Here is a 21,393-nt window from a genome sequence, read left to right on the forward strand (position 1 = left end):
GCTGTATTTCTAGGGCCCGGTGTCTTTCCTATCACTAAAATCGCCGTCACTAGTAGCTCAAGTGTTAGCAAAGTCCCTGCCGGGCTGCAGCTAAATGCCGAGCTGGATATTATGGAAAGGTTGCGGAATGTGGGGGAGTGATGGCGGACGCGAGATTTCCATTCGGGATGACGCTATGGGCGACTAATTGATCAGGGGCTCATGCAAGCACCCACCCTGGGCCGGTCCCTGTTTTTCGGTGTATGGCGCAGATAAATCACTTTAGTACAAATTTATGTCTGATTTGTGATAGATGTGCACGATCACCTGCCGCAATGAGTAAACAAGTGTAGTTACCGTATATTCCTGAGAGATTCACGGTCTTGGCATTCGGTGAATCCCTGAAAGGACGAACAACATCATACTGGCTTTGCCTGATACACTGCTTGAATGACAATGATCTTGGCAATCACCAAAGCTACAGATGTAATCTAATGTTTGTCCAACGGGAAATTTTCTGGATGTGAAGACCGCAAATCTCCTAGGAGCACACGTTGAGAGACACACAGTTAGTTCCCAAACCTCAAGATTTTCAACAGTATGGACTAGAAGACTAAACGGCGTCGAAAATATGGATTTTTCAAATGATTTGCATCTCCCAAATAATGTGTTCCCCAATTATAACAAACCTAAAATTCGAAACCCTTTTAGTGTTGGATCGCAGTTCGAACTATCGAAGACATTACCCAACCCAACGAACAGGGTCATCTACACCAGCGTAGTAGCAAACAATTCATCGTGCCTCAAATCAGTTTTTTTATTTCTCTGTCGGACTAGCACATCTAGAAAATCGACTTTCGGGAACACAACTAAGATCCCTCATCAAATTGCTACAATTCTCCACCAGAGGCGGAAGCGGTTCCTCCAGAATTGGAAAGTTGCTTCGATAGAGATCTCGCGCCATCTTAAGCACCTCATTAGGGTTACTCAGTCGGATCTTTTCGTTGTTCAAATTGAAGTCGTCGGTTTCAGACGTTCCGGCGATAGCATTGATATCCGTTGAATTTCGAGGTGGCAGGATTAGAATCGGCGTCCCTTGACCACTGGATATGAATGACCGAGTCTCGCGACTTTCGGGACCAATAAGATTAACCTCTGGTTGAGGGGAATCGCGAGTCTTCTTTGTCTCATTATTACTCTCGCGGGCGATGCTATTTGAGAGATGTCCATATGCCCACATGGTAAGACTGGCAAAGTAGACGGCAACGGTGTAGAAATCCCGCAACTGAGCCGGAGCCATCAACGAAGCCCAGTGAAAGATTTGTCCGGCGTGCCAAATTGCCCTCCTTGCACTTTCCGTTGTATACCATCGTTCTAATGATTTCAAACTCTGAGATGCTGCTTCTTGGCCGGATTTACCAGCGAATCGCTGTAACTCATCAGGAGAAACACACAGAGCTAGCAAAAATAATTCGGCTGTGATGTTAAGTCCTGAAGGTAATTTTGCTCTGCCTAAAATTCGATCTCGAAAGTTTTCGACTTCACGATAAAGCTCTCGCTGCTGAGTACTTATCCATAGCCGATGAACCGAGTCTTTATTTCCATCAATACCATGAAAACGGGCTGACTCTCCGATTGCCCATATTTGCCCCCAAAAGCCATTCAACGCTGCTTCATAACACAGATCTACGTTCCAAAGTTCATCCAGATCTTCGAGACCACAGGAGTTGTGCATAATATCGATCAAGCGAGGTGGTGGGACCACCGATGAATGAGTTTTTTTCAGGTACACTGACTTCCAATCCGCTGCAGATTCAGCTAGAAATAATTCACGAGATGCGGGTACTGAGAAAGATAGTTCCGTAAAGTTAATCAATGGGGGTTTTTGAAGGGCTAAAGAAGCACGAGTGTCATGCTGAAACAGTTTGAGAGACAATCTCAAAAATGAAGGGTAAGCCGGCTGCAGTATTCATGAGTGTATCCAAACATACCTTTTGAAAGACTCTCTTTGTGCCCACGTTTGCCATTTTGCTTCCAGGCTTTTTCCGGTATCATTTTGGTTTGGCATCAGATTCTGGGAATCTGAAGCGGCTGACAAAATTCCACCACGGCGCATCATCTAAACCAATCAGCCTGAATTCTAATGTCGACTTTTCCCCAGACAAGTGAGTCCAATAGTCCAAACGACAGTTCAATAATACGAGGAATTTAAATCATTTGAATTTCTTGAAGCAAATGACACCCTATTTAGGAAAAAAGTGATGAATCATTTACCGTGATCAAAGGTTGCGAGAAACTCTCGGCTAGTTCCATGTTTCTCTGAAAACCACTCCATAAACCAAGCTCGAGGGAAAGCATCCAAGCTTGTAGTGGCTGGAGTTTTCGAGTGTTACTGTTAGCCCTTTCCCACTGTGTTAGAATAGAATTAGCACGGCTCCTGAATTCCAAAAGGATGATATTACCAATTCAGATACACTCAATCTCACTACATCCTGAAGGGCCAGTCCCATTCTCCATACAGCAGGTAAGGAGATGGCAGTGGATCCAACAGCCACGATGGCAATCAAAAGCTCTGGTTGGGCATCTTTTAAATATATTGTTGGGGTGTGAATCCAATTATCGTCTTGATTGCTTTGCTGGCAGAAAAACGCTTCAATCGTACAATTCAGTAAATCTAAAGAAGGAAAACTTGGTATACCACTCGCATATTTGTTAGTCGTGGAGACGAGGTGAAACATCTTGTCTCGCAAGGAAGATGTTATAGAGAGATGTTCATAAGGCCTTGCACCGTTAGGGGAGAGATTTAAAGATATGTTTTCTTCATCAACCGCTAAATTATCCCGATCCCTGAGAATGTGATCGGTTGAAGCTGGCGTCCATAGCCAAGGCGAGCGGGCAAATGCTGCATGCCCTCGAGCAACATCCCTTCTAGAATCATTGACCTTTCGTGAAGGCCCAGAGACAGTACTCTCGTCGACTGTCAGACGTTTTGAAACCATGGGGGTAAATTCGAAATTCTCTTCCTGAAAGTTGAAGTCCTCAAAACTGAAGTCTGAGATCTGATTGTTGAAAATTGTTGAAGGAAAGAAAAGCATTTCATTGGAAAGATTATCGAAAGGTAGTTGGTCTTGAACAAAATTGAATTCCGTTGATTTGTCCGAGTTTAGTGCAGATAAGGAGAAAGAAGATTGCAGTATTGCTTCTGCATTCTCGGCGCTATAGTCCGGATAGGAACTCGTTGTTGTGTAATCATCAGTTCCATCATTGCTATGTAGAATAGGATCTAATATGCTCGAAGGTTGTATCACAGAATCTAGAGGAAGAGAGTCTTGCTCCGGATTAGAGTCACGTGGCTCTTTCCTATGCCGACTAGTATGTCAGCATCGAGTCACTTCGAATAGTTGTGGAAGGGGTTCAGAGAAGCGGCGGGGGGGCTAAAATGCTCAACAATCCGGACTAGCAAATTGAATTCAAGCTATTCGAATAATAATGAAGCTTTCGATTACTGAAATAGATCGATCTCAACCACTGAGATAATCTGAATCTTTCAATTGAATCCAAACAATTAAAGCTTTTTATTGTCAGACTGCAGTCCAGATTATGGGAAAGTGTACATCTCGGTGATGATGGAGAAGACAATGGAGTAGTGTCCAAGCTTCAGGCTTTGTGAGTGATAAACTTACGCAACACCCGAAACACATCTTTTCTTATAAGATTGCTGGGATACTTCACAAACGAGATTTTTTGTTCGGCATCGCAAACACGGTTTTTGCTCTTCACACTTTGCCTTTGCTGTTGCGCATGCTATACATGCTTTTCCAGCTCTCTCTGTTCGTCTAATCTCTGGGCGGCTTTGACCCAAATTACGTTCATGAGTGGCAACGTGGCGATTGAGAAGGTCAACGCGATTGAAAGTCTTTGGACATCGCTGACACCGGAAGGGTCGAGAATTCTCATGTGACCTCATGTGACGAGTGAGGTGGTCCCCTCGTTCATAGGTTCGTTGACATATTCGACATTGGTTCACGGCTGGTGCTGGAGGCATCGGCGGCGATGACCGAGCGAATCCCGGATGCGTTTGTCGGTCGGCCCCAATTGAACTCGCTGCATCGATTAGAATGCTTAGTGCATCACTGCCGTTGTCAAAGGTTGAATGATCCGACATATCTGGCGCGGGAGAGGAGCCAAATGCTTGTCGTCTCGTCTTAGTGACAGTTGAAGGAGGAGGCGGAGGTGGAGGCGGAGTTGGATACGGAGAGATCTGATCTCTTTAATCTCATTCAGTGTCCCTCTTCAGATTTGACAACCACGCGGCCTCTTCCAGGTTAAGCTTAGGTACTTTGGTGTGTAAGCGGGCGATCTGCTGGTTACTTGCCGTAGTGGAGGTTGTAATGTGCGGGGAAAGAAGGTATGTTCATACAACCTAAGATTGATCGACAACATGCCGGCCCCACTTCTTTGGCTCTCAAAGTCCGCATTTCCAGGACATATATCCATTATTCACCCCCTATTCATAGAAAACCATAAACGACCGAGTCAACCAGAATTTATGTCGAATTTGACAAATGGTATAATCAGCTTCGAGAAAAAAGAATCAATGTCCGTACAAATGGCGCCAGCGACGAATTTGACTCCTGTTCATTTCTTCTCTCATGGCTCCACAATGATGCTTGGCGAAGAATCCGATAGTGCAACATATTGGAAAAAATGCGGCGACGAAGCTCTAGCAAATGGGATAAAACACGTGGTAATGATGGTCAGTAGCAGAATTTCCTCGAATACCTTCCAGTATCCAGTATTTAGTTGTAACACTAATTAGGGAGCACACTGGGCAACTCTCGGCAACGAAATCGAAGTTGCCTCAAATCCCACACCCGGAAAATCTCCAGTAGCCTACGTGCACCCTTCAAAATACGTACCATACAAATTAAATCCTGACATTCCCATGGCAACTCGCTGTGTTGAGCTTTTGCAGAAGAATGGGTTCAAAGCGAAATTCAATGATAAGTTTGATTGGATCCATGATACCTATTTAATCCTCATACGAATGTTCCCGGATGGATGCCCGCCAACGACTATTATCTCTATGAACGCGCGATATGATCCTCATTATCATACTAAGGTAGGGACTGCGCTACGACCGTTAAGGAAAGAGGATGTACTCTTCATCGGGACGGGAGGTGCGGTACATAATTTGTATCGAAATAATTGGTTTCAGATGTTAATGTATCGAGGTACAGAATCAATCTTCTACCACCACCTATCTCCAAGAGCTAACCACAAGCCCCATATAGATAACTTCGCCATGGAATCCCCCCCAGATGCTGCAATGCTCGAATTCCGCCAAGAATTCGAAGATGCAATGACCAAGAACTCCGGACCAGAATTGCGAAGAGCAGTGACAATGTTGATGAAATTACCCAAATACCGTGATGCGCATGGCACAGATGATCATTTTATGGCTGCAATGTTTGTGGCAGGACTTTGTGGAGATTTTGAGGATCGGGGAACTCCAGCTGTGATGGGGGCAGAGGACTGGGAGCTGAGGAATATGTGTAATAGCCAGTATACCTTTGGGAACTGGGGCTCTGAAAATTCGAGAATAATGGGTAAAGTTTAGGGTTCTTAGAGCTTCTAAGAGAATGTAATGATAGTCTTCTTTTAATTATGTGATCTGTATGCAGTATGTTCGCCAATTTGAGAATTTAGTCATTCAACTTTATTAGGTACTTTCTGCTATACATGAGTGCTTATTCTTGAGATATTCAAAATCCTAGAATAGTTTCTCTCAGTTTTTAGGAAAGTGTCGAGCTATTATTGATAGGAAGTATCCTCCAGACTTTTTGCGTCGCTATCATGGAACCCACTAAACGAGATCTCTTTCACAGTCCGCTATAAATTGCAAATAGGGGTTTATCTCGCATTATATGTCCAAAGATTGAATTCAATAACAATACAATCCAAAACAAGCATCCTTGAACACGAACCGAACTCACATTTACAAATCTTAAAAGCACTCAAGCTCTACCCGGCCACAGCCTCCAAATGGTGCCCCAAGCAGACCTCCCTCCAACCCAAGATACATACCCTAAAGTCGGGACAACAACCGACAGAAACAAACCACCACCCAACAAAATTCCCTGTTCAAAAAATCCAATGGCATGACCAGGAGCCTGACCCGTTTCCGGCAGTGCTTTTACAGCACCCTCTCGAGTCTTTTTGAGAAGCTCATGACCCTCTGATCCCCCTGCAAGAACCTTATCAATAAGCAAGAAATCTTCGGGCGGAAGAGCGGTATATTGTGGGCATGGAGATGAAAACATCTCCACGCTATATTTGTGAAACGCAGGAATTGGAAGCGGTGTTGAGGGAGCAGCGGGTCCAACGAGGAGGTGCAGTGGAATGTGGTTTACGTAACTGGTGCTGGCATTGAAATGTTGAGCGAGAAACTTTGCGGTTGATAAGTCTGAAAATATGTACAAGGCGAGTAATGGAGATCTGGAAATATTTTATAAGTACTTTATTCTATCGTCGTGGACGGAACTTCGTGAACTCACTTTGATTTTTGCGTCATGATGGCATCCACTAAACTTGTAGTTCCCATGATTAGTAGGTTGCAGCCGCTAATTTTCATCTCTGTAATGGTCGATGCCCTGGATTATCTTAGCTGACGTTTTGATTGCTGGGAACAAGCATAGACATTGATATATTTACCTATCCACAACATCAACAAGAACAAAGTTATTGGATCCAAAAGTTGAGATTTGCTTTTTGTTTTCAGCGTCCCTGAGTGCCTTTTTGGTGGCAGAAATTCCATCGTTTTGTCTACTTTGGGTACTGCTATTAGAGGAAAAGAATTTGCTCGCATGTCTCGTACAAGCTTCTATAAAATCACTTTTGACAAATTCATTGACGATGACTAAATCGGGACTGTATGCCGAGGTTCCTTGAAAAGAAAATCGAGCAGTGACAATAGATTTGGCTGCACTTTCAATATCTGCTGTTCGATCAACAACTGCAACTGTTCGATTTGACGATTTTGAGATGAGTTGATTAATGTTCGAGGTTGAAGAATCGCTTGCTTGATCGACTAGTAGTGCCGATTCAAGGATCGAAGAGTCTTGTAGATTCCTCGGTGAGATGTAAAATGTGTCGTTGTTTAAGGCTTGGGGTAACAGTTCTTTCAAGATGCTGTCAACTTTTGAAGTTGTGTCCCCAAGCTAGTCATGTCTCAGTATATATTTCGTAGCTATCAAGAGAAATCTTTTTCACGTACCTCTAAACAGACACAGTTCCCGGCGGCAATAGCAATTGCTATCGGACATATGATTGAGTAAAGTCTTGTATGCGTCGTCGGCCGAATGACTACCAATCCCTTTCCAATTTTACGCGACAAGAAATCTATACCATTGGCAACCTTATATTCGTTGCTTATCGATTCCTTGAAGTTAAGCGTTTGATAGGATCTCCGGACCACGTCAGAAGCAAGATAAAACACGCAGAGGACTTCAGTATCGATTTTTCGAACGTGGCCGAAGAGATCTTCTGAGATTGCTGATGTGATCCTGTCGACATTGTCTCGGAGAGCTTTGTGGAGACTCTGAAGCTCATTTTGTCTGTATCTAACATTGTTGGATCTCCCATCAATTACAGATGCTCGTAGATTGTCTATGCCGAATGATGCCATGTTGATACCAGTACTGCAAAATGTTACAAATTTATTTTGGGGTTATGTAATGATACATCTTAAATTGAATACAGTATGGATATCATAAAGTTTACGGGAATCAAAATACTCCTCATCCGAGATGCGGGGAGAGTCTAGGGGTTGGCGGAATGTGGAGGGTGGGGAGGAGTTTCCCCGAAATTGCAAGGATTCACTGCTCAAGACATGATGTGTTTTACAAGTCGGTGGGTGCATGGGTTGACGGAACACTTCTCAATTCTTTATTTTTTTTCAAACAAATTCATTCTTCAATTGTTTAACATCGAATTCCACATTTTGATTGTTCCATTTCTAATGAATGATTGTGATAATTCTTAAGATATAAAAATTAATTCATCAGAAGATATCCACGAGTCAACTTTTTGTAGTGTCCCGTCAGTCCGCACACCCACTGACTAATTCGAAAAATACTTGGATAGCTTTCATTATCTCCCAGGAAAAAGTGTCTATCGTAGCAATAACTTCGTTCTGTTCGTTTTCGAAAGGATGTCGGCCACAATAACGGATAATCCCATTACCATCTCTTCCCGCCAGACACTGGCCGAATATGACATTCATCACACTGGTGACGATAGGGGAATGAATGATATGATAGTACCGCCGAATACCTCAAACATACCAGAGAACGTCGATAATCCCCCGTCCTGGCCTCGAGATCAGTATCGAATACCAAATTATCGACCTATAAATCGGCATTTGATTGCTGCAGAGCGGCCAAATGGAAGTAATGGCGCAGAAAGAGTTTTCATCACGTTGATGTTCACAGGTGTCTCATTGAATGCGGTAAGTCAGCATTTAAATATACGAGGTTTCTCTCAATCATATATACTTATATGGTATAAACGCTAAACGTATAGGGAACGGCCCAAGTATGGAGTATGACAGGAGGGAAAGTTTTTACACGAGTCTTTCGATACGCTATTGGTGGGGAATGGTGATGGGATGGTTGAGGGAATTGATCGATCTTGGGACTACCCAGTTCGTCGCGATGTAAAGTATATAGCGGCGCACACTTGGGCTGGGCTCAGATACAGACGAGGAGTTTTCTGTATTGTTGTGTATTGTTATGTAATTCTGTAAATTTAGCGGAAGATAATCAGTGCTGTAGTGTTAAAACATTCACAGATTTACAGATATCTAGCTAATTTTAAAACTGCACTTTGTGCTACCCGTACCCAGCAAAAACAAAGCATCAAATCCATCTGTTAGCCAAACGCCGTTTTCTTCCACCACTGACCATTGTCACACTAACCTAACAAAGCTCAACTATCTTGTGAGACCTATCCTACGCCAAGAGACATCCATATCCTCCGCTAATTTGAGAAAGTCATCATTCTCTAAATTTTTGATTATAAAATCGTTGAGCATTTTATGCCGTTTGTCATCGGGGAGATCGTTGTAATTTGGCGCCAGATTTACCCGCGAGCCTGAACTGTATCTTGACACAACGAGATCCAAATCGTCCTGTAATACAGAGGCTGTCGGTCGTGTCGACTGAAGGTCTACTGCAGAGGTATTCGAAGCAGGTTTGAGAGCCGCTGTGTGGTCTCGACCTGAAAAGGTTTGAGTTTGAGTAGATCTATTCACCATTTTTAGAGTTGGTACGGACTGTTGTCTAGCCTCGATTCTTTCTGCTTGCAATTTTGATGGCGCTTTATCTGATGCGATTGGTGTTGCAATCCTCCTGGCTTCAAGAGGAGGCGATTTTGCTGTCTGCATTGGGATGTCAAGGGTGTCACTTGCTGAGCTGTCTTTTGAAGGAAAAGCTTTACTTGACAAGTCATTAATTTCTGGTAGATGCGTAGTACCCTTGCGACTTGCAACACGTCTCTTTGCTGGCTTTTTAGCAGGCGTGATACTCCCATTTGACGTGCTTTCCCCCATGAACTCTTCAAGGGGTCGCTTTCGCTGTTGTGGGGCTTGAACTGGTCTACTGGTATCGGCTACGGATACAGATTTGGATCTTAAAGGCTCTTTCACAGTCGCAAATGGCAATTGTCGCTTTGGTGGGATAGGAAGGCCCAGGCAAATATCATTCTCGGCTGGAAGAGATATTGGGCGTTTTCCTGGTGCACCAAAGAACGGATACTCGGTCGAACGAGGCGATGAACGATCTTCGACTGGACTGAAAAAGTCTAGTGCATTTTCAAGTATTTTATTTCTTGAATTATGGGGATCGTTGACAGAAGAGAACAAATTCATTCTATCGGGCAGGCAATGCTTCCTTTGTGTTTCGAAGAAAGGCGAGGTAGAAAACCGACGTTGGGATTCTTCGGCTTTTGGCAACAAAATTCGATTCACGTGTGCATTACCATTTGCAGGCACCTTATCTGAGGTATTCAGCAGAGAGTTTGAGGATTGAATTTGTCGTTGCTATTGAAGATTAAAATCAAATTAAATGAAAAGAAAAGAACAGGACATACCTCTCGCTCGAACTGAGAAACATATAATGATTGCGCTCTATTGAGTGGTTCGGAAGATGGTTTAGACTGAGGCATAAATGAAGATATTGACATGGCAGATTGCGGTCTGACGTAGAGGTGATTGTCGGATTGGGGTGTATAAGAGCTACTCGGTCTCTGAAGTATAGAACTAGCTGAGTCTGGCCGCATGGGAACTTTGAATTCGCTGTTTGGAGTTAAAGGCAGATAACCTGCAACTGAAGAATATCCATTAGATATTCCCGAAGACGTCGAGTCTGCAGTTGGTGGACGGGATTGCAAGACAGGCCCTGACGACAAACTTTCTGTTGCCGTCAAACCCAAGTTTGTCAAGATATTGAGAACCTGATTGAAGTCTGAGTCACCACGAAACCTGAATTGCAACCTACGAATCTAAAGAATTAATGTCAGCTGCTATGAAAGGGAAGAAAGAGACTTGCGGCGCTCTTAACTTACATCATTGAGCTTTGGGTATCGCAATGCGAGAAGTGGAGGCTTAACCACTACTCTCACTGGAACCTCGCTACCTGGAGATAAAACGAAGTTCTTGTAAATCCTCACGACATCGTTTAAATTCTGTTCTTCCTTGAAAGGTGTTACAACATTGAAAGCCTTGCACGGAGATTGATCACATACCAGATACTCAGCGCCTGCCACTACTTTCATTGATAAGTATCTTTCATTCCCTGAACCACCAACTTGCACCTCTTGAATCACAAGTTCAAGATCACTTCTCGAGTAATGAGTCCATTGAGCACTTGTGGCATCACCTTGATTGGTTAAAGAGCATGAGAACTTGACGAGAGGAACAACGATGGACGAATTCAGTTGCGATTGTGAGGAAGTAAGAGACTCTTGAGAAAAGAAACGAGACATCTCGAACTACGAAGTTAAGGATATTTGAAGGGAAAATAAACGACAACGACTGCATAGATGATGTATTGAGAAAAGAATGGAGAAATGGGAGATAAGAAAGAAAGGAAGAATAGAACAGAAGTAACATAGAGGACTTTGGGATGATATATACTATGGAAGTCAGTAACGGGAATTTGTCAGTTTGAGATCAATGTTTGAATGATAGCAATGGTGACATAGACAACCTTAGGATGGTAGTCATGTCAGTGTCGCTGTCCCTGTATCAACCAACTTTGATCGGATTCCTTTCAGATAGTTGTCCCTTTCAATTGAAGTTTTTCAAGGAATTGAACTGAAGACAGTTTGTTGTAAGTGGAGGTACGGACGATTGTTCAGAGTTGGAGATAGGTATGGCAAGTATCATGCCACGCACAGGCCACTGAACTTCGGCCATACAACGCACGGTCCTCTACCTAGCGTTCATGTCAAGTAAAATAATTAATACCTTAAATTTCGGGCACACTTACATTTCTCACCCAAAAATCAATCCGGAGCTCACAACCTCTAACGACCGATCGCGTCGCCGTCGCAATTTCTACGCGTTGATTTAATTGTCGCATCAAAAGAAGCTTTTTGGACAACCATTGGATCGCCATAAATATCGCATGGCAGGATATTACGATGGCGCCCCCAAGAGTTATTCACCACGATACCTCAATCGTTCACACTCCCGAATATGAGGATTTTATCGCAAAACTTAAAGTCTATCATGAAAAGAGAGGCACGCATTTCGATCCTGAACCACGAGTTGGAACTAAGACAATCGACCTATTGCACCTTTACAATACTGTAATTGAGCGCGGTGGCTACGATAAAGTTAGCGATGAAAAACTTGCCTGGAGAAAGCTTGGTTCAGATTTCAACTTGGGAGCTAATAATTTACCTGCGCTGGCATTTAGTCTCAAAACAACATATTACAAATACCTCGCCGCATATGAAATCTCAACGTACCATGGAAAGGTGCCACCTCCCCGTGAAATCCTGGAAGATACAACCGCTAAAGGAGGGGGGCTTCTTTTTCGGACGTTGGACAATTTCAGACCCTCGATTCGTAGAGAGACGGGCATGCTTGGTACAGAAAATTCGGAGGCTTCTGGTGATGATGGTACACCTGTGCGCGATAGAAATGGAAGTGAAGAGACGCCTGGATCTGGAGGCAGAATGACTCGAGGTCTACGACAAGCTCCCCCACAGCGGGTGTTGTTTCAACCCGATACCCAACCATCTCGACAAGTTCGACAACATCCCTCCGCGACTTCCCATCCTCCACCAACTCCACAGCACCACTTACCTCAACACCAAACGCCCTCCCATTCGCATCAACATCACATGCCACGAGTTGGTGGTCCCTTCTCACATAATCCTTCATCTGGTACCGAAAATATGTCTCTCGCAGTTACAAATTACGAACCTCGACTCCAGATGCCATTGACACTGCGACCTATTATTACACCTGGAAATAACCCCATCGAGTTTGCGCGACGTCAGAAGGCATTGAAAGATGCAGCTGCGGCCGCAGAAGGTGCCAAAGCTAGTACAATTCCAAGGGGGATGATGTTACCCGGCAGTAAGTTTTCTAATGTTTCCTCTGAGATTGTTATTCCGTCTCAAGAGTGGGTACTAATGATTCGCGAAGCTGGTTTTGATGGACCCAACATCTACGTTCGTTGCCTCTGTTCTCTGAGATCAGGCATCAAAGATGAGCAAGATTACGCTCTACATCATCTGGTTAAAATCTCCATGGAACGTGGTGACAAATACAAATTCGAAGGATTTCCAGGTCTTGCCGAAGCCCTGATCGAAAAGATGCTCGAAATCAGTTCGTTGTTTTACGATGTTCACTGGCAGATAGCCTACACAGAAGATGGCGACATGATATCTACCACTGACACAATCAACGGTCTGGAAGGCACACCAGATATACTGGAAAGAATCAAACGTTTAGCTAAGCTACCAGTCGATGATAATATTCAAACCGAAGAATTCAGTGATACTCTTCTTCAGATCAACGAGGCAGCATTAACAATGAGAAATATGGTCATGTTAGAGGAAAACGCCTTCTACGTATCTGAACTTGCACCTCTACGAGATTTTCTCACCATTGCCTTGAACCTCCCCAATTCCGGCACTGTTGTAGAGTTAAAACACTACGCGCTAGATATCGCCGAACAGCTTACCAAGTATCTTCACTTTGAGGTCGGAGATCCTCTTTACCTTTCACTCCTCGCACAATTGGATTCACACGACCGAGGCGCTATCTTGACTTCCCTGAGAGCTATCAGCAGAATATCAATGAATCTTGAAGAGAACAATCTCCTTAAGGGTGTGCCAGCATCCGCTGTACAAAACATTATTGACTGGACCTTGCTAAATGACGAAGACCTTGCCCATGCTTGTTTGGACTTCCTATATCAGTACACCGCGGTTGTTGAGAATGTGGATTACCTTATCACAGAGGTAAAAGCAGAGCCACTGGTCAAACAGTTGACACGACTCCTTATGCATGGCGCTCGCATCATAGAAAAAGAGTTCAACCTTGGAACTCAGTACAGAAAGCCTGCACCTTCAGAGATTGCGCCTATCCCACAAGATTTACTACTGGAAATTGCCAAGTTTGAAGAACCAGAGCGCAGTTCACGCTGGCTACGTTGCCTCTACGAAGAAGATCCCGATGAGTCCATCACACAAATTGCCTTGTGGCACGCCTATCAACAACAATTTAATTACTTGGCTACACAAACATCAAAATCACTTCTACCTGCTGCAGATTTTATCAAGAATGTGAGCACGACCTTTGGCGACAAAGCGAATGCACAAGTTCAAAACGGACCAGTAACAAAATTCATCATTAAAGGCATCCGATGCCGCAGTGAGCCAGTGGACCTACAAGGAGAGACATACACCAAATGCTTGTGGCGCACCCATCTCGGGAAGCCCTGTGGAGAATTCTACATGACCCCTGAAGCAGGTTATCAACATATTCTCAAAACTCATTTTGGAGCCCAACTTAATGCGGACAACAAATACGTCAATTCAACCTCAAATCAACAATATGTTTGCGCATGGGATACATGTTCTCGCTTCCGCTCCTCTCCTGCCACCAAGCTCTCAGAAGCCGCTACTCACATCAAAGTTCATCTCCCTCCTAAACGTACCCCTGCTAGCGAACGTGAATCACAAGAACCTACAGGTCCTCCACCAGCCAAGAAACACAAGCCATCATACATCGTCCAGCCACCTCGTATAAGCTTCAAATACCACTTCACAGCTGTCGATGAGCATAATGATGCAGCAGGTATTCCACTCAGTGCAGTACTCGTTCTCCGAAACTTGGCAAGGAATGTCAGTAAGACCGAAGCAGAAGAGGCGGCTCTTAAGGAGGGTGAAGTTTCCTGGGTTGATCGGTTGTTCAAGCCGGTGGAACCGAGATTATTTGCTATCTATGCGCATAATAAGATTTTGGTATGCTACTTTCTTCTCTATTTCTTTTCAACCTCCCTTCTCGGTTCAATTTTTTCTTTGTCTGGCAACTCTCACATGATTATCAAAACAAATTCACATAACTTTCGTTCATCCGTATTGACCGCAAGGTCGTGGGGAGACAATTTATATCTTTATGACTTATAGTGCTGAATACTCATCTGCATCTTTCTCACAATTATTGATCTTTTCACTATACTAATTCGATACAATCTAAACAGGCCACTTATATGACAGATCTTCTCATCGCAATCAAGGATACGCAGGGTTGAAAGGGGCATCGATCTGGGATATGGGGCGAAGGGGTGGTATTTCGGGATATTTGCGAACAATTAGGAAAACCATGCATATGATATGTTAAATGATCAACTAATAAGGTAGCGGGCGCAAAAATTTCAGTATGGCGGCTGGGCGTTCTATGGCTGGTTAATTTGATGGAGAATCTAATTATGAGGTGTATGATAGATGCCTTCTTGCTTTCGAATACCTCTTCGGCTGGTGGATGCTGGATGGGCGCGGGAATGCGAGGAAAGTGGAGAGAATCGCGAGAATTTTACCTACCTACCTATCTAGGTATCTTTGTTTTCTGTACTGATCATCTCGATTGATTTCTATGGAATAGTGAAATGGAAATTAGACGAAATAATATGTATTATGTGAACATTAGCTGACTTGATATTCGGATACTTTATGTATCTATCCTGAACAAACTCGATGTGAATATTAAAAATAGTCCTGTTCTACCTATCTCATTCCAAGACGTATAAAAATATACTTGATATCTTTCTTTAAACGCATTAAGAAGACGAACTAAAAAGACAATATATGTAATTATAAATAGTCGGAAATGTATTGAATACCTAACCTTAACCGTAACTAAAAAGAATCCCGAGTACCCTGATTCCTAAACCTAATCCAAATGTGCTGAATGAGAAAAATCCAACCCCAAAATCGGTATCCTATCCTAAAAACTTGTAACTCCATTCCATTCCATCAAGCAAATCCAGTTCCATCCCAAGCAATCCATCAAACCATGCTACCATTATCAAAAATTCATTCATTCATGAACCCATCCATTTCTTCAAACATCACACCACGGGCGCCCCACTTCCCTCTCGCCATCCATTCCACTCCGCTCCTCAACTCCCAGCCACACACACCACACCACACCACACCCACTTACTTAGTCATAAAACCCAACCAATCCGCCACAATCAATGTAACCATAGCATGCGGAGCAATCCTCACATAATACGTCCCAAACCCTCTGTAAAATCTCATCATGCCTTCTTCCTTGGCCACCTTCACAAAACAATCTCCCATTCCCTTGTAAACCCGATCTTTCCCCCTTCCCTGTTTCTGCAGCCTCGTCTTCACAAAATCAAATGGCAGACTGAAGAAACTGGCGAAGAAACCGGCGACGGCTGAAGCGGTCAGGGTTTGTGTTTTGGGGTTCCAATCCGTGCGTGTCTTGAGTTGTGATTTGGCTTCGGAGAAAAATGCCAGCTGTCCGAAATTCAGCGCCATGGCTCGCACAACCGTGGGTGCGCACCCAGCCCAGAGAGCTGTGATGCCTTCGGATTTGGTAATGGATGTGAGAGCATCGATGACGGATTTATAATTTTTGCGTTCGGCTAGTGGTTTCAATCCATCGGATTGCATGCGGATCAGAGCGAGATCTGCAGGATTGCCTATCATGGCCGCCAAGCCACCAGCTGTGAGACCTGCTGCGGCGCGTTCTTTGAAGCCGATGGTGGTGTGGTTTTCTTTTGAGCGAGCGGAGAGGGTCGTCATGAAACTATCGAAGAAGCCAAGACGGGCCGTGGTGTAGACGGCTTGGCGGAGGAGGCCTGCGCTGAGACCGGTGTAGAGGTCGAGTGCTTTGCCGGAGGCGAGAATCTCGCGGGTAACGGATAGAGGGGTGGGTTTGGGACCGGTGCGGATTCCTTCCCCGGCGAGTTGGAGACGCACTTTGATCATGTCGATGGGTTGGATGACGGTGGTAGCTGTCATGCCTGCGAGACCTCCGTTGATGAAAGGGAGAGCGGCACGCATGAATGGGGTGTGGAGGATATCGTTCTTGACAGCTATGGGATCTGCTTTGGCAGAGTCGGCAAGTCGTTTGGTAGTTTCCATTGCTTCTGATGTTCTATTTCGCGCTGCTTCGGCAGCTTGCTTAATGGAGTTGGTGGTGGACATTGTGGATGGTTTGATAAAGGGGATGTGTGTGAATTCAAGGTAAATTGATATGATATTGAGCAGGTTTCTTGCTCTGTAAGCAGCCGTGAATTGTTAGCCCGAATGACTCTGTATCTTTCATGATGGAAGAATAGACGTGGGACATGGTGTTTATATGTACATAGGTATCCAAGAACGACCTTGATTCTTGTGGGCTGTGGGGAATCTCATCCATATCATTGGACTATTTGCATAGACCCAAGTAAAAGACCCAGGCGTCATCAAACATATGAACGGACGTGGGATGGATGGGGGATTAGTCCGGAAACAAACGAAGTCCTTGGGAAGTTTGCGAGAAGCATGCGAAATCGGTATGAGCGGTCAGGTAGATAGCCTTGGTAAAGTCAATCGAACAATAGAGAAACATCGATTACTCACTTGAAATGCTCCGTGTACCGGATTCTTCCAACCGGATTACCGTCGCGTACCTCTGGGACAGAAAGTGGGCTTGGCTGGTAGTATTTGGGTCGATATGCACAGTCGATCGTCTCCCTAGTCAATATCAATAGTGTACAGCCCTGTGCTGATAAGACAAGATTCAGATAACGTCGTTTACGATGTGGCTGTGAGATGATGTTGAGAGATGAAGCTGGAGACTTTGAGAGAAGGGGAAATCAAATTTAATAAAATCAAATGTATCGGAAGACAAGCACGACACGACAATGATCAACAAGTATTCTAGGATTGATGGGTTCAACGCATTGGTTGGATGATGTGATGTTGAGATCCCGTTGGCCGACTTGGGAGAGTGAAGCAAGAGTGGTAGGATCAATTATTGGGTGCGGGGTCGAAGGTTTGATTTGATTGAATCTTGTTTTGTTTTGTTTGGCTGCGGCTGCAAGGCACTTTTTGGTGCGAAGAAGGGATTGAGTTTGATGAGATGATGATGAAGCTATACCTGCTCTGGGATGGATGTAAAGGATGTTCTTCTGGCTCTCATGGGAAAGGAGGAAATGATTGTAGTTAGTCTTGATGCTAATGTTGATGCTAATGTTGATGCTAATGTTGATGCTAATGTTGATGCTAATGTTGATGCTAATGTTGATGCTAATGTTGATGCTACTGCTACTGCTCATGCGAGTGTTGATTCTCTCCTCTCCTCTCGATGTTCTCTGCGAATTAGAACATTGTTGGTTCATATAGTCGAGTGCCAGGGTGCAGGTTTCTCATTTCTTGTTTTCCCGAGGTGATACTTCAAAGGTCTGATATACATATGATATGGTGGTAGCATCTACTCACCTACCCAATGGGGGATATGGAAAGATCTCTCTCAGCCTGATGTACTTCCTTGATGCATCGTTATCTGTTTTCGGAGATTCTTCATGTCATACAACAGGGACACCAGGGACAACAAAGAAAACACGATGAATTTAGCCTTGTTCTCATTGAAGCATATCCTTATTGCATAGCCACATGATTGATGTTTATCTTTTTGATCGGTTGATGTGTAGTGGATGTTTCTCTTTAGGATGTTCATATAAGTTACTATGAGATAATGTCATGGTCTTGTAGTTGCATATTTAGTACTCGTACTTATTCTCTAGTAGTCTCATACTCATATTTTTACCCATACTCATACTCATACTTACTTATATTTATATTCATATTCATATTTACATTTATATTTATATTTACATTTACATTTACATTTATATTTACACTCATACTTATATTACACTCACACTCATACCTCATATATACATACTCGTCTCGTATACTCCTCCTAGATATACCTAGCATTCGTATATCAAAACAGATCCATCATTCATCCAAGTGGATTTGTATCGTCTCACTTGGCAACCCTTTGCTTTGGTACCAGAGATTCACAAAAATGCGGGGTAGCTTATACTCGAAATGATCTAGCGTCACCACTCCCAATGACACATCCCTTCCTATTGCGATGGGGATAACGCGGCATCTTTAGTCTCCGCTCTCCCGTGATTTGAACATGAGACATGAGACACGATTGTCAACGCGATTCATTTTCTTTTGATTACTACTACCTAGGTAGGTAGGTATATCATTATCAACCTTCACTATTACTTCACTACAAATAGATTACATACACACATATTATTTTCTGTCTTCTCTTCCAAAATTAAATTCCAAGACAGACAGACAGATAGACAGACAGACACACAAAAATCTCTCCTTCATGCATCAAACTTTCGACTAGGCAGGTAGATATCAAAGGCTGAAAACAGTCTCGGCCCTTCCATCATTCTACCGTACCTTCTTCCCGTTACACCAAAAGAGCAAAGCTCAAGCTCACTCACACATGTCAAACTACATGACCCAATCCACTTTCACCTATTAAATAGCTCTCCAACTTAGCTCCCCACAATCCCATACCCATACCCATACCCATACCCATATTCATGTTCATCTTCATCATCAACAAGCGCCATCAATTTCCCACAATCATCTCAATCCATTCATCACTCTAACATGCTTCCGATAATTTATCGTTCTCCTATTACGCATGCGATATCGCATTCTTTGCCGCAGCTTGCTGAGCTTGATGATATAATTCAATATATTGAATTGTGTGGAAAGTGTTGACATTTCGAGACATCGAGATTCGAACAGATCAGAAAACTCTCCACCACCGGAAATTTATTCCTCCGCGTCGAATGTGTAACCGTAAGTGCCCGAGATTATGCGACGGGAAGCGAGTGGAAAGGTGCGTGGGGGTGGAGGGTTGGGGGTGCACGGTGGAGATTCTCCGAGAGATATATGATTATTTGGTATTGGGATTTGTGAAGACGAAGCCATGGAAAAATTATACATCGTGGGCTCTACAGCTTTGTTGGTTGGTTCATGTCTCATCGTGGAGGTATTAGCTCGATCTTCTCATTTGGCTCTATTGGGTTGATGCATTTGATGATATCGAGTCAAGGATAACCCGTGAAGTTTTCTAGAGCAAGTGCAGATATCTCATCACCCAAAGTGAACACACCGAGGGATGGAAAAGTAGTAGCTTTCCTGATTGATAAGCTGCTGACGTTCAGGAGTCATAACCTTGTGACCACCAGCGCCATCCAAATACTTCATCCCACTACTCTAATGCTCTTCTTTGGAGATGATAGGATCATAGCAAATTAGGAATGACCTATCAGCACCAAAATCTCATCATTCTACTTCATTATCTAATCCTCTCATTCCCTCTCCTTTGGCTTCTCGGCGTCGCTTAAATCCACTTCTTATAGATATTTCCCACCATAACTATCGTTGTACTCTTCCACCCAGCTTCCAACACCTGCTAGTTGCTCGTCTTGTGACCCAGGATCGAGGATGACTTCTTCGGAAGTTGAGGATTGGACGCCTCTTAAAGTCGATCTGTTGGTAGTTGAAGCAGAAGTAGATGCTATTGCAAATGCATTGTCACAGTGATGGTTTTCATATTGTTGCTGTCCCCGGACGTGATGATGGCAAGTAAACAAGTTCTGCTTTCTATTTCATGTCAGTATTTAACGTGGAAGTGAGGATTGCTAAATAAATACTTATGTGAAGGAAGAGGCAGATTAATGCCTCTAACTGTACTACTCGCTGTCGAAGCAGTTGTAGAGGTATTGTTGTCATGATGATGTTGAGCATCCGATTCTTCGTTCCTACAACAAGTTAGTATTTTGACGCTCTCATGGCGGAGGCAAACGTACTTCTTTGAGATCCTAGATTGAACAGCTTTTGTGGTCAAGCCTTTGGTGGCTGGGCCAGAGTTGATGACTGGGTCAGAGTTGATGACTGGGTCAGAGTTGATGACTGGGTCAGAGTTGATGACTGAGGCAAAGTTGACTACTGAGGCATAGGTGGATGTAGATGCATGATTGTGGTGATGATGATATTGGTGATGGCGAGCAGACTCTTCTTCTGAGTCTTTCCTAGTCCATATTAGCTGGCTGCTGGCAAAGGAGGGGACTTTACTCAGTATCAGTACATTAACTCCTTCAAAGACTGAGTCATGGTTAGGTGAAATCTGACACAAGTGCTCAAGACACTATAGACTCTGAAGTGGTATCTGTATTTTTTCTTCCTTTTCAACATATCGAGGGGACATAGTAATACTTCAGGGAGAGTTTACTTGGTTGTCCCTCACTCATCATTATCCCTCTTTTCGCCACCGAACGAGTTTGAGAATACACAGATAACTTGTCCACGTATCTGATTCAGCAGTACCGAGTAAGTCACCTCGAGTCCTGATCCCAAGTGAACGGCATGATCAAGTGGTAGCTATGAACGTGTTTTGAATAAGATGTCAGAATGCTGGCTGTCTAGTTGGACGGGAGAGACACTCCAGACTTTCGATGACAACGAATAGCGAGAAGGTTTTGGAGTACGATTCAGGAAGGAAAGCTTCTCGTATGAGTATTCATATCATTGGCATGAATTAAATCGATACGTCACTATATCACCTGTAGCCGCCAGAAATTATTGAAATACGAGGTTTCAGACAAACTGTTAATCGAACCGTGACTATACCGGACAATACACGTGGCATACGGGGAAGGCTTTTCGGGCGTGAAAGCTTACCACGCAGATGTAGGTAGGTACTACCACCTCACGAGGCTACACCATATCTAAAAAAATTTCCCCGCTCGGTGTCGGATTACCCCT

The 21,393-nt window shown here is 43.8% G+C and overlaps 8 protein-coding genes across 8 annotated transcripts; 3 read left to right on the top strand and 5 right to left on the bottom strand.

The window, feature by feature from the left end:
* Window positions 1-796: 796 nt before the first annotated feature.
* On the bottom strand, window positions 797-4,144 carry EAE98_007239 (uncharacterized protein; the record flags this gene model as incomplete). Its single annotated transcript, XM_038954862.1, has 5 exons — window positions 797-1,916; window positions 1,971-2,098; window positions 2,254-2,388; window positions 2,442-3,339; window positions 3,663-4,144. 5 exons carry the CDS (start codon window positions 4,142-4,144, stop codon window positions 797-799), a joined length of 2,763 nt encoding a protein of 920 aa, XP_038809004.1.
* Window positions 4,145-4,588: 444 nt separating this feature from the next.
* On the top strand, window positions 4,589-5,599 carry EAE98_007240 (uncharacterized protein; the record flags this gene model as incomplete). Its single annotated transcript, XM_038954863.1, has 3 exons — window positions 4,589-4,735; window positions 4,799-5,213; window positions 5,274-5,599. The coding sequence occupies 3 exons, from the start codon at window positions 4,589-4,591 to the stop codon at window positions 5,597-5,599; spliced, it is 888 nt and encodes a 295-aa protein (XP_038809005.1).
* A 397-nt stretch (window positions 5,600-5,996) lies between these two features.
* EAE98_007241 (uncharacterized protein) lies at window positions 5,997-7,666 on the bottom strand (the record flags this gene model as incomplete). Its single annotated transcript, XM_038954864.1, has 4 exons — window positions 5,997-6,477; window positions 6,537-6,632; window positions 6,694-7,199; window positions 7,256-7,666. 4 exons carry the CDS (start codon window positions 7,664-7,666, stop codon window positions 5,997-5,999), a joined length of 1,494 nt encoding a protein of 497 aa, XP_038809006.1.
* A 525-nt stretch (window positions 7,667-8,191) lies between these two features.
* EAE98_007242 (uncharacterized protein) lies at window positions 8,192-8,643 on the top strand (the record flags this gene model as incomplete). The annotated part of the gene is made up of 2 exons (XM_038954865.1): window positions 8,192-8,488; window positions 8,563-8,643. The coding sequence occupies 2 exons, from the start codon at window positions 8,192-8,194 to the stop codon at window positions 8,641-8,643; spliced, it is 378 nt and encodes a 125-aa protein (XP_038809007.1).
* A 328-nt stretch (window positions 8,644-8,971) lies between these two features.
* On the bottom strand, window positions 8,972-11,022 carry EAE98_007243 (uncharacterized protein; the record flags this gene model as incomplete). The annotated part of the gene is made up of 4 exons (XM_038954866.1): window positions 8,972-10,078; window positions 10,129-10,539; window positions 10,603-10,731; window positions 10,783-11,022. The coding sequence occupies 4 exons, from the start codon at window positions 11,020-11,022 to the stop codon at window positions 8,972-8,974; spliced, it is 1,887 nt and encodes a 628-aa protein (XP_038809008.1).
* A 660-nt stretch (window positions 11,023-11,682) lies between these two features.
* Window positions 11,683-14,813, top strand: EAE98_007244 (uncharacterized protein; the record flags this gene model as incomplete). Its single annotated transcript, XM_038954867.1, has 3 exons — window positions 11,683-12,628; window positions 12,698-14,523; window positions 14,763-14,813. 3 exons carry the CDS (start codon window positions 11,683-11,685, stop codon window positions 14,811-14,813), a joined length of 2,823 nt encoding a protein of 940 aa, XP_038809009.1.
* Window positions 14,814-15,720: 907 nt separating this feature from the next.
* EAE98_007245 (uncharacterized protein) lies at window positions 15,721-16,740 on the bottom strand (the record flags this gene model as incomplete). The annotated part of the gene is made up of 1 exon (XM_038954868.1): window positions 15,721-16,740. The coding sequence occupies one exon, from the start codon at window positions 16,738-16,740 to the stop codon at window positions 15,721-15,723; it is 1,020 nt and encodes a 339-aa protein (XP_038809010.1).
* Window positions 16,741-19,982: 3,242 nt separating this feature from the next.
* EAE98_007246 (uncharacterized protein) lies at window positions 19,983-20,742 on the bottom strand (the record flags this gene model as incomplete). Its single annotated transcript, XM_038954869.1, has 4 exons — window positions 19,983-20,232; window positions 20,283-20,390; window positions 20,439-20,660; window positions 20,717-20,742. The coding sequence occupies 4 exons, from the start codon at window positions 20,740-20,742 to the stop codon at window positions 19,983-19,985; spliced, it is 606 nt and encodes a 201-aa protein (XP_038809011.1).
* Window positions 20,743-21,393: the final 651 nt, after the last annotated feature.

Source organism: Botrytis deweyae (assembly GCF_014898535.1).
Source record: "Botrytis deweyae strain B1 chromosome Unknown BDEW_016, whole genome shotgun sequence".
In the NCBI taxonomy this organism is placed as follows: domain Eukaryota; kingdom Fungi; phylum Ascomycota; class Leotiomycetes; order Helotiales; family Sclerotiniaceae; genus Botrytis; species Botrytis deweyae.